This window comes from Manduca sexta, chromosome 16, assembly GCF_014839805.1.
Source record: "Manduca sexta isolate Smith_Timp_Sample1 chromosome 16, JHU_Msex_v1.0, whole genome shotgun sequence".
In the NCBI taxonomy this organism is placed as follows: domain Eukaryota; kingdom Metazoa; phylum Arthropoda; class Insecta; order Lepidoptera; family Sphingidae; genus Manduca; species Manduca sexta.
The window spans coordinates 4,654,761-4,670,321 of NC_051130.1; the positions used below are offsets into that span (position 1 = coordinate 4,654,761).

The 15,561-nt window shown below is 31.9% G+C and overlaps 2 protein-coding genes across 6 annotated transcripts in view; one reads left to right on the plus strand and one right to left on the minus strand.

Moving 5' to 3' along the window:
* The window catches only part of LOC115447554 (heterogeneous nuclear ribonucleoprotein K), a 32,290-nt gene extending 30,886 nt beyond the window's left edge, over positions 1-1,404 (minus strand). For 2 of the 5 annotated variants that reach the window (XM_030174682.2, XM_037439334.1), the window contains exon 1: positions 1,183-1,404. The gene's annotated coding sequence lies outside the window, so the exon portion shown is untranslated. Of the gene's footprint in view, positions 1-849; positions 1,082-1,182 lie in introns of those variants that run through there. The other 3 variants (XM_037439335.1, XM_037439337.1, XM_037439336.1) reach the window with 3 other exon arrangements.
* Positions 1,405-1,474: 70 nt separating this feature from the next.
* Positions 1,475-14,649, plus strand: LOC115447555 (store-operated calcium entry regulator STIMATE-like). The gene is made up of 6 exons (XM_037439339.1): positions 1,475-1,809; positions 2,973-3,117; positions 3,745-3,866; positions 5,578-5,777; positions 9,728-9,802; positions 11,298-14,649. The coding sequence occupies exons 1-6, from the start codon at positions 1,686-1,688 to the stop codon at positions 11,385-11,387; spliced, it is 756 nt and encodes a 251-aa protein (XP_037295236.1). The 5' UTR covers positions 1,475-1,685; the 3' UTR covers positions 11,388-14,649.
* The last annotated feature ends 912 nt before the right edge of the window (positions 14,650-15,561 follow it).

The following is a 15,561-nucleotide window of genomic DNA, read 5'->3' on the forward strand; positions in this document are numbered from 1 at the left end:
ACCTTTTTACTCAAAGATAATGCAATTTAAAACTAGCAGTAAAGTAAGCTTTTGTTTTGGAGATGCTTTTGAGCAAACAGGTACGAAGTTCCTGCATTATCTTTATTAAAAAATGTATATTATACAGTTTTTGTTCTCTCAATCAAATGTGCATTCTCATAACAAAAACATCAACCATGAATCACAATACACTATATTTTTAAAGATATTTTATAGCATATATGCATTTTCATGCACAATTTATTTCTTTTTACAATAAGAATATACACATAAGCGAGATGACCATATAAGAATGCATTTTAATGTAAGAAGACAGCAAGTGTATGACTGGCAAAATACATTTATAAATGTATTCAAAATTTTAAGACAGCTATTTGCCAAGAAGTGCTCTTGTTGATAATATTATGATTATCTATCAAAAAGTTAATATTATAGTTGAGGTATTCTTCTTTTTTAACTGATTAGATAATAATTGGGTTCAGATTGATTGCATTTAGCCCATTTCATCTATAATTCATGCAACCAAAAATGTCTTGCAAAGTAAAATAAAAAAAATACTAAGCAGAAATGATGCTAAATAGAGACCAGAAAATAAAATATTTATGGAAATTTCCAAGAGCATAACTTAATGACTGCACTATGTGTATTATAATATAGATCAGAATTTAATATTAATTCCAATTTTATACATTTTGGATTGAACACGGACGATAAAGCTACCCTAAATTGGTTGCTATTTCGGTTATGACGCTATAAAACATATAAATTATAATAAGTTTTCTGTGTCGTAAAAGGTCCTAATGCGAGAAGACAAGAATTGTCAAGTGTCTATTACTAAATTAAAATTACCTGTAATGATATTTACAACCAGAACTATATCGGCCGTGAATACGATTGCGTTCACTGAGCATTAGATATTTATCCCATCTGCAACTGAAGTTTTACCACAAGTAACCTACTTTGTGACAATCCGCGTCGTGGTTATGTTTTTTCAATTTTATCTTTACTCAGCACAACAAATATATTATTTTCAAGATACATTAATTAGCTATATTTATATAACCACACCTATGCCAAAATGCCAAAATTTGTACATAAAACAGTTCCAAAGCCGGTTGCAAAATAATCAATAACATGACGTGAACATTGTTTTACAGTGACAAAATCAATAAAATTGCTTACCTCCACTAAATACTGCGTCGTAAGTTTTATATAACTTAAAAACTTATTATTATTATGAATAATATCCCAATGTAATGGAAAAAAATTATAATCGCAAAACAGGAAAACGATAAAAAAAATGGCGGCAATGCCAGAAAAATGTTTGGTAGCGTTTTCTAATGTTACCAGCTGCTAATATACTATATTCTACTATTTACATTAAACGTGTTTTGTACACTATAGAATGTCAGCTAATAATTTACAAGCACGCAGAAAAATAACTATTAGCTTTGAAAAAAAAAACACAATACACGAAATTTGACAGTTTACAAATGTCACGTTTGTAGGTATTGCGATTACATGTATTTTTTCGAGAAATTATTTTTTTAATAACACGTCTTTTTTTTGTAAATATTTTTTATCGGCAATTTTTTTTTTATTCTAATATGTCAGTGGTTTGTGTAGATAGTGAAATTAGTGGTGTAAATATTTGATTAAACATTTTACTAGTGAAGTCATGAAAAATGAATAACAGTTCTGATTATATTTATTTCTCCGAGCTCCATTGCTCTAAGGATGCCCTCACCGACACATACGGATGGTTTATGCAATTCCTTTTAGCTGTCTTGGCGTTTACTTGCTTGATAGGTAAGTAGTAAAATAATTAAAAGTTAACAAATAAACCGCAACATATTTTGAATAACAACTTGGTAATTAATTACAATATAATTAGTTTTTTTCATTATACGCATAAAAGATCTTGCGATTTAACTGTTTGTTTATATCATTAATTAATTCTGTACATATTTTACACCCAAAACATGCTATAATAATATCCTATGTGGAAATGTAATTTTGGCGTTATATTGCCTTATGCAAGGCTGTCTCTTTTTAGGTTTACATAGACGTCCTTGTAAGTCAACCGTTACACAGCATCTAATGTCAAGGCTTTAGTTACATTTCATGGTCTTCTAGATTGTATTACTAAGCTTCATACTTATAGGTATATTTAGAAATATTATGTCTTATAGTTTTTATTATAACATGTTTAAAGCCGAGAATTCTTTCATAATTGACCAGCTGCTCTTTAATAAAGTACACTTATTATTTATGAATGTAATGGTAAATAAAGTATGGTTCATTGTATTGAGATGTTTATTTGCATAAAAATAATGTCACTTATAATACCCCTGAATAATTTGCAGCTATAATATAGTACACTGTACTGTGTGAAATGACCTTAAAGAAAAGTAGACAAATATCTTTTATTTGCGATGTTTGTTTACATTCTTGTCCACATGAGCTTTAAAAAGTCCTGGATCAATGCCCAGTGTCTATTTGTGTTTTAGTAAATATAATGTGCATCCATTAAAGTATAAAGCAGCATAATTAAATAAGTGCTGGTTGGACAAATTAATAAATAAATTTGAATAATTATGAAACAAAATATAGTTAAGGAACATTCAATTCATCCATGGTATCCTAAACTGCAAACATAGCATGATTTTATTTGTTTAGCTTAAAATCTCTACATATGTTATCAGTTCAACATCATCAGCCATAAGATCCACTGTTGAACTTAGACTCTTCCTAAATATTTCTAGTCTAACCTGTGGTTTTCAGTTCATAATAAAGATAATTTCATTAGTTCAACATAATCTCATTACCTTCTATAATCTTACAAGCTTATTGTATCGGTTTCATTAATTTTTCTGTTCTTTTAAAAGCCTCTAAAGTGTTTAAACAGTGATCTTAAAATTTACACAATTTATGTTAGGTTTATAGCAAATTAGATTTGAAATATGTTTTAGGTAAAAGATTCTGTGAGCCTCGCTATGCCAGAAGACCATGGTTGATTTGGTTCTACGACACATCCAAACAGGGTTTGGGCGCTCTAATCATACACTCTGCAAATGTCTGGCTCTCACCACATCTCACAGGAAATCCTTGTACTTGGTAAGGAAATACTGTATTGGTCCTGGTTATGCTAAATTGATCAAACCCACTTGATGACAGATTTGAGATAATTATGCTTATTTTATATCTCTTGAATTTTCATCTATAAAATTATTTTGCTTCAAGGATTTTTATGGAAGATACAAAGCATGACGAATCTGTTTTGTATTTGGTTAATTTGACATTATTCAGCTGAACGATTTTTGTCAATTAAATTTTGTGATAATATTTTGAGTAATGTGTGTTATATTTGCAAATCAAGATGATGTGGCCATAGGATGCAAAATCAAAGAAGTTATAATGAAGGTAATAAAATTGCCTTAATACAACTGAAGGAGTCTTAATTTATACATAGAATGCATAAGCATATGAAATACTCTTTAGTCTTTCAAATTAGGTCTAGGTTTTTATATTTGTTCAATAACAATAACAAATATAAGTATACACTGCAACTATTTGTGCAACATAATTTGCGTCATACTATAAAATAGCTACACCATACGGTTGATTATAATCGCGTGCGTCAGAATACATATAAGTGCAAAGACAATATTAGTCCTTTAATAATAATGTTACCTAAGATCCCGTTTATTTGATTTCTTAGAGTAAATCAGTTTATTTTCCCAGGTATATTGTCAACTTCATGTTGGATTCGACCCTTGGATTATTAATAATATGGGCAGGCATCAGGCTGGCCCAGTATTGTGCGAGAACTTATGATATACCGCTCATCAACTTTGGTGAATATGGTAAGTTGAACTATATTACATACCTCATTAATTACATTAAAATGGGACACCTCTTAATATTTTTATTTACAGTCTTATAAATATTGTGTGTAACATAATTTAGGCAATGTGTTTTCTGTAATTATTTTTTTCGGGTCAATATGTTGTCAGTTTTGTTCATAATCATTGTAAAATAATATTTCCTTAATAATTATCAATGTAAATGTATCTTCAATGCGTATTAACGTAACTCAAAATATTCTGGTATAGAATGATTAAGATTTGTCTGAGTTACATAATTAATTAGGAATTCCTAAATACTTGATTTCACGATAGTATAATTACGATATTCATCTCCTATCTTGATAAAAAATTTCATACTGTATGCAAAGATAAAACTAAATTGGTATATTTGTTCTTATTATTTTATTAATAAGCCAAACTAGTTTTATATGGATATCGTAAAAAGTCTATTGGATTATAATCTAAGGCCTCCAATATACGATAATTCAACACTTATAAGTGAATGCATCAGACACAATGCATATAATTTACGTCGCCCTAATAATAACAGCGGAATAATAAAATTCAAATGCCCAGTGTTCGAAATTCTATACATATATTTTTCTGCACTCTATATAAACTTTAATTATGCTAAACCCTACACTCTTCCGTGCGCTCAATGTGCTTAAAAGGGGGTACATTTTTTTTTATTCAAGACTTAATATAAAGATTAGGTATTATTCAATAATTAAAGCTGGTGAATTATAATTACTATTTTACAGAAAATTATCTTAATACACATAAAAAATTAAAGGCATTTTTTACATCGTTAAGAATTATAGTTACAATTCGAACCCAGTACAAAGGGCAAACAATAAAATACTTGGGTACAAAATGACGCAACGGGCGTGCGAAATAGATAACAACATTATGTGTCACAATATTGCAATACGCGCCCGCTCTTCAGTGGTATTCCTGAAGAGTCAGACAGAAGTGCAACTAGCGTCCCTGTTGGCAGCATCTTATCGTCCTTAATATTATAAAAAAACACGTAAATCCCATCCCTATCTTACAAGTTTTTAGAATTTAAATCTTGGATAATGATTGTTTGAATATGGATTTAAACCCTTGACCTCACTAGCATCAAATCTCAGTTAGGTGCTAGTAGATTAAAATTACTTTTAAAGTGAGAATAAGTACCTTATTTGGTGTTATATTTAAGTATCGTTATCGCTTGCTTGGTCTAATAGTCTAAGTCCTAGTTTTCATGTCCGAATCGGGACAACAGTATGTAAACTTTTTTTACGCCATAGGCCTTTACTTGGGATTGTATTCCTTAATGAGATTACCGCCAGGGCCACAGGTCGTAAAGACCAAGGTTTGTGATTTGCGTGAATCTGTATTATCACAACGGAGTGCAATAGGGGAAGCAGGATAAGAAATGTTTAGCAGGAAATATTACACAAAATCAACCGTAGAACCAACTTATATCAAACTATAAAGTCAAATTCATACTAGCAAGTTCTGTCAGCAATAGTTGCGCATGAACTGCCAAATGCTAACACTATTGACAAACATTTAAATAATTCCATACATGGGGCTCGACGAATTTCTGCAAGCTTAAAAATTTGCAGAAGTCAGCTTGCCGCAACTGTTGACACGGTAAAGATCGCTTGTGGACTTCTGCAAGTTTTCTTGTTTATCTAAGCTCCGTTATTTGTTTACTCAGGCAAGCCGCCGATGAGCTCGGCGTGGCTGTGCCAGTGCGTGCTGTATGCAGCATTGGCGACGTTCGCGAAGTCGGTGCTGGCGTTGGTGCTGCGAATGTCGCCGGTGGTGGCGGTGCTATCCACGCTGCGGCTCTCGCCGGTATCAGACCCGAGGCTGGAGTTAGCTGTCGTTATGCTCATCATACCATTCTTTGTTAATGTGAGTAAATATTTTGAATCAGTTAGATCTTTACAGGCCATGTGGGAAATCTTAACAAATTGTTCACAATATAACGCATGAAGTATCTTAATTGTATTGACAGTTGACACTGATGATATCTGATTTTATTGGTGTCAGACTCACGATTATGTAAAAGTATCAGTGTGTACAGCTATGGTCAATATTGCTATCGCGGGTAGAAGTTTGCATCGTTGTTATTAGAGTAAGTGGGATGACAGCGCGAATAAATCCGGCTGACCTTAAGCTTTGGTGTGAACAGTTAAGTATTCATGTTTGCGTGCGTCACGCGTTACGTATCAAATATTTCTCAATGAACACATGGCCTTTTTTTGTATGTGATTATCAAAACATTCTGAGATCGCATCGGTTTGCGTCAACCACTGGGACAAGGCCATTTCAACAATAACGCTTATATAAAGAGACTATTATAGCTCGTACGACTCTGCACTTATAAAAAACAAATCATGAGTTGATTGAGTAAATGCACGGATACTTTCAAGGTATTTGTTTCACTAGTCGCGTTTATGGGTCGTTATTTAAATCGATGCTTGAAAGGCAAATCATATCTAAGCGACAAGTATACCGAAAATGTATTCTATAAATATTTAGAAACGTCATATTTTTCTGTGTCGTTTGATCTAGGTTTTGTTCTAGAACAATTTAAATATCATTAGGCTATATCTTTATGAAATAAAAAATTTAATTGTTATGAATTCTTATATTCAAATTGAAACTTTAAACCACTCTATTAAAAAAATTACTGCTTGTCGCTTAGATATTATTGCCTTTTAAGCGTCGAAATCATTCACTGCAATGTTATCAACAGTTGCCTGTATTTTCAGAATCGTTATATGACACGAGAGATATCTTCACATGACATAATATATTTGTGCGCGAAGTAGTGTACTTTACGATACTACGTCATCGTACAATGAAAACAAATTCACCGAGATTTGTTTACAGTATTTATTTTTAGAAAGTAAATCTTCTGTTGCTGTAACTTTGCTCGAAATATTACAATAGATATAGTTTGTTAGTTAAGTTTAATAAAGTTAGTTTTAACAAATTATACTTTTTCTATTGAGTGCTTGAGAATCCTGTTATCTTGCCATGCCTTCTACAAATTGCACATGGTTTACTGGTGTTAGGTTTCTCATATGTGAGAGTCCATCTGGATAGGTACCACCGTAATGTCTATTTCGGCCGCCAAGCAGCAGTGTGTAGTCACTGTTGTATTCCGGTTTGAAGGTTATTGTAGTCAGTGTAACTACTGGACATAATGAGACTTAACATCTCATGTCTCAGGATGTCGAGCACAATGGAATACCCAACGATACTAAGTCTAAGATACCTTCATGTCCTAAATAATACATAATTAGATTTGCTCGCAGCTACGCCCTCGGGAAGGAATTTCCCAGGATAGAAAGTAGCCTATAACCTTCCCAGCGTCTTAAAGTATCTCCATACCAAATTTCATAAAATACCGTTCAGTAGATGTTCAAAAAATCTATATCATACAGATAGAAAGAAACGGGACTTTGTTTTTATAATATGTATAGATATTGTAATTTAGGCCGACATGATTGTGTCTAATGACGTGAGATAGCCATCTGTTGCCATTCGATACTTTATCTGGACGCGCTTACCATCGGTGCAGTGCAGGCTTTGCCGTGCCAGGAATAACAAAAAAATATATATGTTCTTGTACATATTGAAATTTCTCCACTTGCTTAGATTTCCTCCATATATTGATATTGTCTCTTCTGCACTCTACGCAAAGAATTCTCGTCTCTGACTTTCTCAAAATCTATGATATCGTTAATAATTAAAAAATATTAATATTCTATGTAACTAGTGATGTGCCATAAATCCGTTATCACTTGAGATAACCTCTTCAATATATCAATAAGACAGGACGGCGCGTTAAGTGGATCACGGCGATACTTTAAAGTCTATTATCAATTACATACCCAGGCATGTTGAGTTAAAATCATTATAACCAACTAGTGTACTACTTTTTATCGCCAAGGAATATTTATTATATGTTATGTTTTCTAATTTTGTATAAAAAGCGTATCACAGAACACCATCCGTCATACTTAATAGGAGTGTGGTTTTAATGTGTTCAGATTCTTGTTAATACTATATCGACGGTTGAAAGGCTAATTGACTGAATGTTGCTTAACATTTGTCTTTTCGAAAAATTAACTGTTTTAAAAAACATAGATAAAGCACAGAGATACTTTAATTCCGAGTATTATTTTTTATTTTAATTTATTTGGGAAAAGAAACAACTGTATACTACAAATCTATATATTACATTCAAGCCGAAAAAGTAACCAATTTTTTTAAAAAAATAAACATATTATGTTTAGGCTTTATGGACTTCTCGCAGCACTTGGCATCTATGTAGTGTTGATCCTAAATTGAACCTTATTAATTCCAATTTAGAAGATAGTATAATGAAGTATTGGGTCGTATACAGCATTTAACACAAGTGTCAAACGACCAAGTGCAAGGATATTTTTGATAGAAAAATGACACCTATTCGTGTTACATTTAGGTTTAATTTTATGAAAAATACCTAACTGCAATAACATTTGTACAAATATAAAATTATTGGGTAGGTACGATAGACTTTTACAAACACACAAAACAAATGTTTGCACGATAATAATGTGAAATATCATCGGTATACACTCCACTAAGTATCATGTCTCACCAATATTGTTAAAGCTAAAGTTTGTGACGGCTGGATATTTAGATGTTTGTTGGTGTACCGCAAAGACCTTTAAATGAATTTGCACTCGGATTTAAATTAACATCATATAGTTGGCTACTTTTATACCGAATATGTACTCAGTGGAACTTTTATACCAAGAAAAGGTTTTCAAAAACGAAGCCTAGTGATTTCTGTCATGTCATGAACTTGAATGGTGACCAATATACACACCCTAATTACCGTTATTTAATATGTGAAATATTATATCTGATATGGTCTAATATGCAAGGACTGGCACGGTGTTTGTGAACGAAACAGTGTTTTGATCGAAATTTACCATGAAAAGCATTTGATTTTAGCTTTACAAAATACAAGAGTCAGGGTTAAAATACGAGAGTCTGTCTTTTGTCTATTTTTCTGCCACCAAGCATTTACATCCCTATATATTTTTTGGCTTGGTTTAAAGAGATGTGAAATAGCAATTGCATAATAATCAGCACTATCTCATTTGAAGATTTAACAAACCATATCTCTGTCTACTAGCGTATTACAGTGCTATGCACTATGCAGTATTTTGAAATTTATTATTTTAGCTAGTGCCGTATTTCATCAAATGAGCCAACCAATCTTCATATAGTTATATTGAAATAATCGCTTTATCGTAAAATTAATCTGAGTTATTCTGATGTATAACCAATATTACTGTAAAGTTTCATCTAAATCCGTTCAATAGTTTTTTCGTGAAAAAGGGACAAACATACATACATCCATCCTCACAAACTTTCGCATTTATAATATTAGTAGGATTAAATAATTTCGTAAAGTAAATAAGCGTAGATCTATCGTTGACATTATAAAAGATTCAGTACTGTTCTCACTCCTCACCTTTGTCAGGTGAAGGTTATCAAATTTCTATCGATTGGAATTATTATTGTCAACGGTTATTTTAAAATGCATAGCGTTCAATTGCATATCACGTGGAACCTTGATTATATCTACATATTTACTACAACAATATTTAAAATATATTTTATGATAGCTCTGCCTCACGGCTCAGTGTTGCAATTCTTTACATTTATTTTATTTCCATAAAAAGTACTTAGGCTCTACATTAATCCGGTACTTTACTTTGTAGGTACTAAATTATTATAAAAGAGTATTTTCTTTAATTATGATATCACATTAATTTGTATTATAATCTTTGCAGATATTAATATTCTGGGTAACAGACAACTTCCTCATGTACCATCCAAGAGGTGTGAGCAGTAAGATCAAAACGAAGGTAAGAGAATATTTACGTCGTATAAATTAGTCCTAGTGGTAGCGATGAAGGTTATCCTCCACGAAAAAATAAATAATGTGGTGTCTGATATGTGTAGTCGAATACGTAGATAAATCTGTTAAAGTACTGACATATACGTAAAAGCATCTCATGTTACAATCGTCATAATATTGTATGGAGGTCGACACCCCGTGAAAAAAAGGAAGAAAAAAGATCAAATTTTTATTATTTGCTCAAAAACCAGTTATAGAAAATAAAGTTTTTTTTACATACAATTAAATTAATGCCAGCAATGGGCTACTCATTAAGCATCATGCTGCTGCAATACAGCTGCAGAGCTGGTTTTCATTAAAAAGCTCAAGTGTCGCACGGGTGTTCAGTCCAGTCTTAAATTTCAATTTAGGGCTTTAATAATAATAATAATATCAGCCCTGTATTTTATACTGGTCCCACATTTGTGCACGGGCTTCCTCTACTACTGAGAGGGATTAGGCCTTAGTCCACCACGCTGGCCTAGTGCGGATTAATAGACTTCACACACCCCCGAAAATTCCTATAGAAAATTTCTCAGGTATGCAGGTTTCCTCACGATGTTTTCCTTCACCGTTAAAGCAAGCGATAATTCACAAAGAATACACACATATTTTTATAGAAAAGTCAGAGGTTTGTGCCCTTGAGATTTGAATCTGCGGACATTCGTCTCGGCAGTCCGTTCCACAACCAATTAGGCTATCGCCGCTTATTAGGGCTTTAATAATTATAAAAAATCACATGTGTTAAAGTTTTATTTTTTATTATAGGAGTCATAGTCTGTTAGCGTTGTCCTGGCACCTATCCTTATTAAGATGCAAATGTCCTCGAAGTTAGGAACTAAGAGAAACTTTTGGTCCCACGAAACCTAAACCAATTTCAACGCTGTCCGTTCAAATGATACAAAGACATTTTGAGGTATTCCTAAATTATGTCACCAGTCAATTAAAGTTTAATTATGTTGGAATAATCTAGAACATTGACCCACTTATAGAAATGTTAATGTCCCCGTTACGAAACGCGGACGTATTAGGACAAAAATATGATCTACTTAGGGCCTAATGATTTCTTATGTTTACGCGAAGGTTAGACATTAAAATTAAACTATTTTTCGGATTTCACCGCGGTTTTAATATTATAGTTTTATCCCGGCGTTTCGAAGACTTTGCAGCCTTCGTGGTCACGGAGGGACTGAGGTGTTGTTCATCCGCAAAATCAAAGTTACAATGTCTACCTACATTTTACAATTATACGACTTTTTAAAATTTAAACTGTTGGTGGTCCGAAGTACGCAGAATGAGCTAACAGTGTCTTGATCGCCTACATTCTGATTCGTTGTCTGATTGTGTCGGAAAAAAACGAAAACATTAAAACCGTGATACAATCCGAAAAATAATTTAATTTTTATACGTAAGGCCTGTTAACATATCTATAAGAAAGTCATTACACGGGCTAATACCTCCAGGTACGATACCAGTCCATCAAAAAAGAGAAATCAGGGTCTGAAGAGGAAGATCATTCGGCGGACGAACGACTGCTCGGCGCCTCGGTATGACCACACAGGAAGCCCAGTGTACCGCGGGCTTAGATATCGTAATCTCTTAGATAAGTTTATTGGCAAACAATTGGCTGTTACAAATAACGTTTTCCAGTTAATATTTTATACGAAGTGTGTTTCTATTTAATTGGTTTTGGTAAATCGCTAGCCATGGTTAAAGACTCGGCTATGATTTTTACGGAATATTTTTTTATTCCTCTTGCAATGTCCTAATTATTCGACCATAGGTATCTCGAATCGATAGTGAGATTGTCTTTTAGCTTAAGGAATGGGGTATTAAGTATGTCGCAACACGAGCTCTATAAACGATAAATCGATTGATAAAAATTATGGAGTTTATTTTGACGCGCTATTTATATTTATATTGAGAGCGTGAACCCAACTTGAATCTGTCAAATTCCTGTTTGAATTTCATAGCCATTCGATAAAGCCTATTTTTTTTTTTTGACTAACTCACTTTTAAATATTTTTTAGTCACTGGAAACTAATAACATTATAAGTCAGTTGTTTGTCAATATCAATGTCAGTCAAAATTGTATATAAAACATGGCACTTGTATACAGTTATAGTGGTATTGAACGTTCATATTATATAAGCTTTTGATTTACTCGAAAAACAAATATTACAGTTTACAGTAATGCTTGTATTTGTAGAAAATTTCTTGAAAATATAACATTTATTGGTTTCAATGTTGATAAAAAAATAATACTGAAGATTTATATTATACGTAACTATAAAAATGGTTACGCGTTGAATGGTTGACTGACGTATTTAAGTGTTGCCATACACTTTTAAATTAGATATTGCGTGATATGGAATTGATTTTTTTAAACGACCTTCGTCTTGTATAGATATGCCATTATACTTCGTGAAAGAAAAAAATAAAAATATTTTTATATGTTTCATTTTTGAAATGAAATAATTTATAATGTTCCTAAATGGTATAAGTACTTAGGTCCTCATTAGTGCCATGTGTTTTGAGCTATATAACAAAATGTATGTACACTGACATCGAATAAAGACTGAGAAAGTCTATTGGGAAATGTATCTTTCTAGTTATTTTTTTATTTTAATTTTATTTAAACACTGCATGCGTCACTTTATTTAGAGTCATTATTTTAATTTATAATTAATCCTTAATAATAACATAATATTACTAGCCCAGTACTAAATGTAATATGAAACACTGGCATCCTCTACTGATGAGAGGCCTTTCTTGCACCATGCTGGCCTAATTTGGGATGGTAGAACCCATAATATTTTTGTTATAGAGATCTTAGTATTCAAATTTCCCCGTTATTTTATTTGTTTTTAGTATAATACACGCGATCAATTTAACCAGATTATTAAGGTAGTAGATATAATAATTTTTATTCAAATGTAAGCCTATTGAGGACAAAATGTTTTTATTCAACAATTAAATATAAATGTCAATCTAAAACGTCTGCTTTTATTGATCGCGTGAAAAAAATGATATGGTTTTTTTAAGAGAATTGTACAAAATATCAGAGGCTTGTTCCAATACAAAATGTCAGTGTCTGAACATTTACAAAATCTACTACTAAAATACTGCTGTTTGTTCTTCCATACCTCGTTCGTTATATTTGTGATTGAAATAGAAAAATTAAACAGAATAATTCTGATCTGACTAATCTTCCTAAACGATTCGTTTGCAATGGAGGTGTTTTGATATTATTTTTGACAATTGCGCCGGAACAAAACCCAGTTGTAAGCTTTTTATATTGAAATTTTGAAAAGCATTTGCATTAATTTGAATTGTACTCGTTAGATTCTTGTCCTTGCAAACATTCCCATAAATTAATAAATTGTAAGTAAAAATATAAGAAATCAAAGAATAAAGAACTACGAGGTAGGTATCGTCTATATCATGATGCAGGTGTTGTCTATTGTCTCAGAACCTGAGTATTCTTAAGTCTCTGAGCCCCGCAGGTATAGAAAGTTCTGAGCATTGCTATTTTGAAGTTACCAGTTGAGACTAGGACCGGCGAGTTTCGTGGAAATCTCTTCAGGCAAAGAAACTATATTAGCCAACTTTTTAAGCACTAGCTTTCTTTAATTCCTGAAATTACAGATGCGTTTTAGTTCGGCCTTTTATATTATTTTCCTTATTAGGGACATTCAGTAGTTGTTCTTCTTCGTTAATATTTTGGCTGCCACCGTTTATCGATGATTTTGCCAAAGTGAAGTAATAATAGCAGATACAAAACAAAAAGAGACTATAAAATCAGCTCGAAAATTATTTTTTCCCAGTACATAGTTGTTACATTATATCTAGGTCAAATAATATGTTAGAATAATAATCTTCAAATGCAAACATACTAAAGTGTCGAAGCATGCAAAAAAATAATACCAGTATTAATATTAACTATATTCAATTCATACATTAAAGAAAAGAGGATGAGAACCTAATGATGTTAAATACATTCAGCAAAATATAGATATAATAATATGATATATAGAATTCGAAGAACTTGCATTACATATTTTCGTATTGTACTGTAGGGTTACTGAGAGGCTCATACTGGGTTTTATTTAGTTCCGCACAATTGTTATCTATTTGTTAGTACAGTGTAATAGTAATAGTTCATACAGTCTGTCATCCAAGGCATCTCGACGGACACTTAAACTGTTTCCATTTGAATCGATTTGTGACGATATCATTCCAGCTAATTGATATCATAGGTTCGTCTACAGACGAAGTCGGCTTTTCGTCAAAGTCAGATGCGATGTCACACTCTATGAATTTTTATACTGTGGTGTTAATATAATGATAGCAAATGATAGAAAGACTAGATAGATACTAACAGCTTGCGACCATGTACTTGTTTTATTTAAGACTCAATTTTACTCAAAAAATTGTCTTAATGGTTTTTTTTTCGTCTATTAACAAACCTTATTTTTATAAAATTATCGTTGTATAATTTTTTTAAATATTCGAATTTATATTTTTCGGACATACGAAGAAGTTGAGCAGAATTAAAATGATGAATTGATGTAAATCTTTAATATCGATTACATATCACAAAACGATTTAACTTATATCGAATACAATATTGTTGATGGTATCTGGCAGTGCTTTCTGTTCGTGTTATCATTGTATAAGCACTTAGATTTTCTATGTGATGTAAATATTAACTAATAAGGACAAGTTATGTAAATGAAACTGATATGTATATATTGAGCCATATATTTGTGCATCTGTTTATTGTTTGTGCGAATATAATTCACATTACATGTTTTTAATTGTTTTATTAAAAGTCTTGTATATTGTAAAATTTTTAACCTTTTTCGTGGATTAGATGATGTATGTAGGTAAGTATTTAAATATAAAAAAAAAACTTTTTAACAAAAAATTTAACCATCTTCAAAAATCACTTAAAACCAAAAAATTGTTTTGGTTTACATTACCGCTATATACTGGTTACTATATTAAAATATTTTTTTTTCATATATTTATTTGTGTATTTACCTAGCTTAGGTAGTCATTTTAATTAGTTACCGACTCCAAAATTGATATGCAGTAGGTACGTATATACTGCCGTGGTAAGCGTAAAAGCGGTATGTGAGGGAAACCTTATTTCGAGATAATCGATGTTTTGTAGATTTTTATAGTTTTATATGTAAAACCGAGATAGAGAAATTCTTAAGTTTTTTTTAACAAGTTCTAACTTCTAAACGATACCATTATTTAGGTAAGTTCAATGGATGGGTATTTCTTTAAGCTATCTGACGACGTAAAAATCAAGATTTTCATTTTTTTGAGATACGCTTTTGAGCTTAGCACGGCAGTATATCTGGTGTTAAATTACTTTTGGTTATAAGAGCTTTTTAAAGACGGATTAATAATTGTTAAAAATATTTTATATTTTGCTTTTTAATGTTGTAAGAAATAGACTGCCTCGATGGCATAATTGTATTGCACACGCGGTACGTCTATGACGCTGAGGTGTTACACCTCTGTTTACCGCTAAAAGGGAAAAGGCTTGATGGTATGACTATATGATGTACCTATGCGAGAAAACGACCCAACAGAAACCAGTATAAGTAGTAAATAAGTCACAGGAAAGCAAGATTCGCCATTCCGTTTACTTGGACGACACAGGTTAGGTACCTAAACCATTTTGGTTTAAAAACCAAACAACTGAACCGA

Coding starts and splice junctions, on each gene's coding strand:
- LOC115447555 (XM_037439339.1), top strand. CDS start 1,686: ATGAATAACAGTTCTGATTATATTTATTTCTCCGAGCTCCATTGCTCT. Junction 3,867..5,577: donor CATCAACTTTGGTGAATATG/GTAAGTTGAACT, acceptor TTGTTTACTCAG/GCAAGCCGCCGATGAGCTCG. Junction 9,803..11,297: donor GCAGTAAGATCAAAACGAAG/GTAAGAGAATAT, acceptor TAATACCTCCAG/GTACGATACCAGTCCATCAA.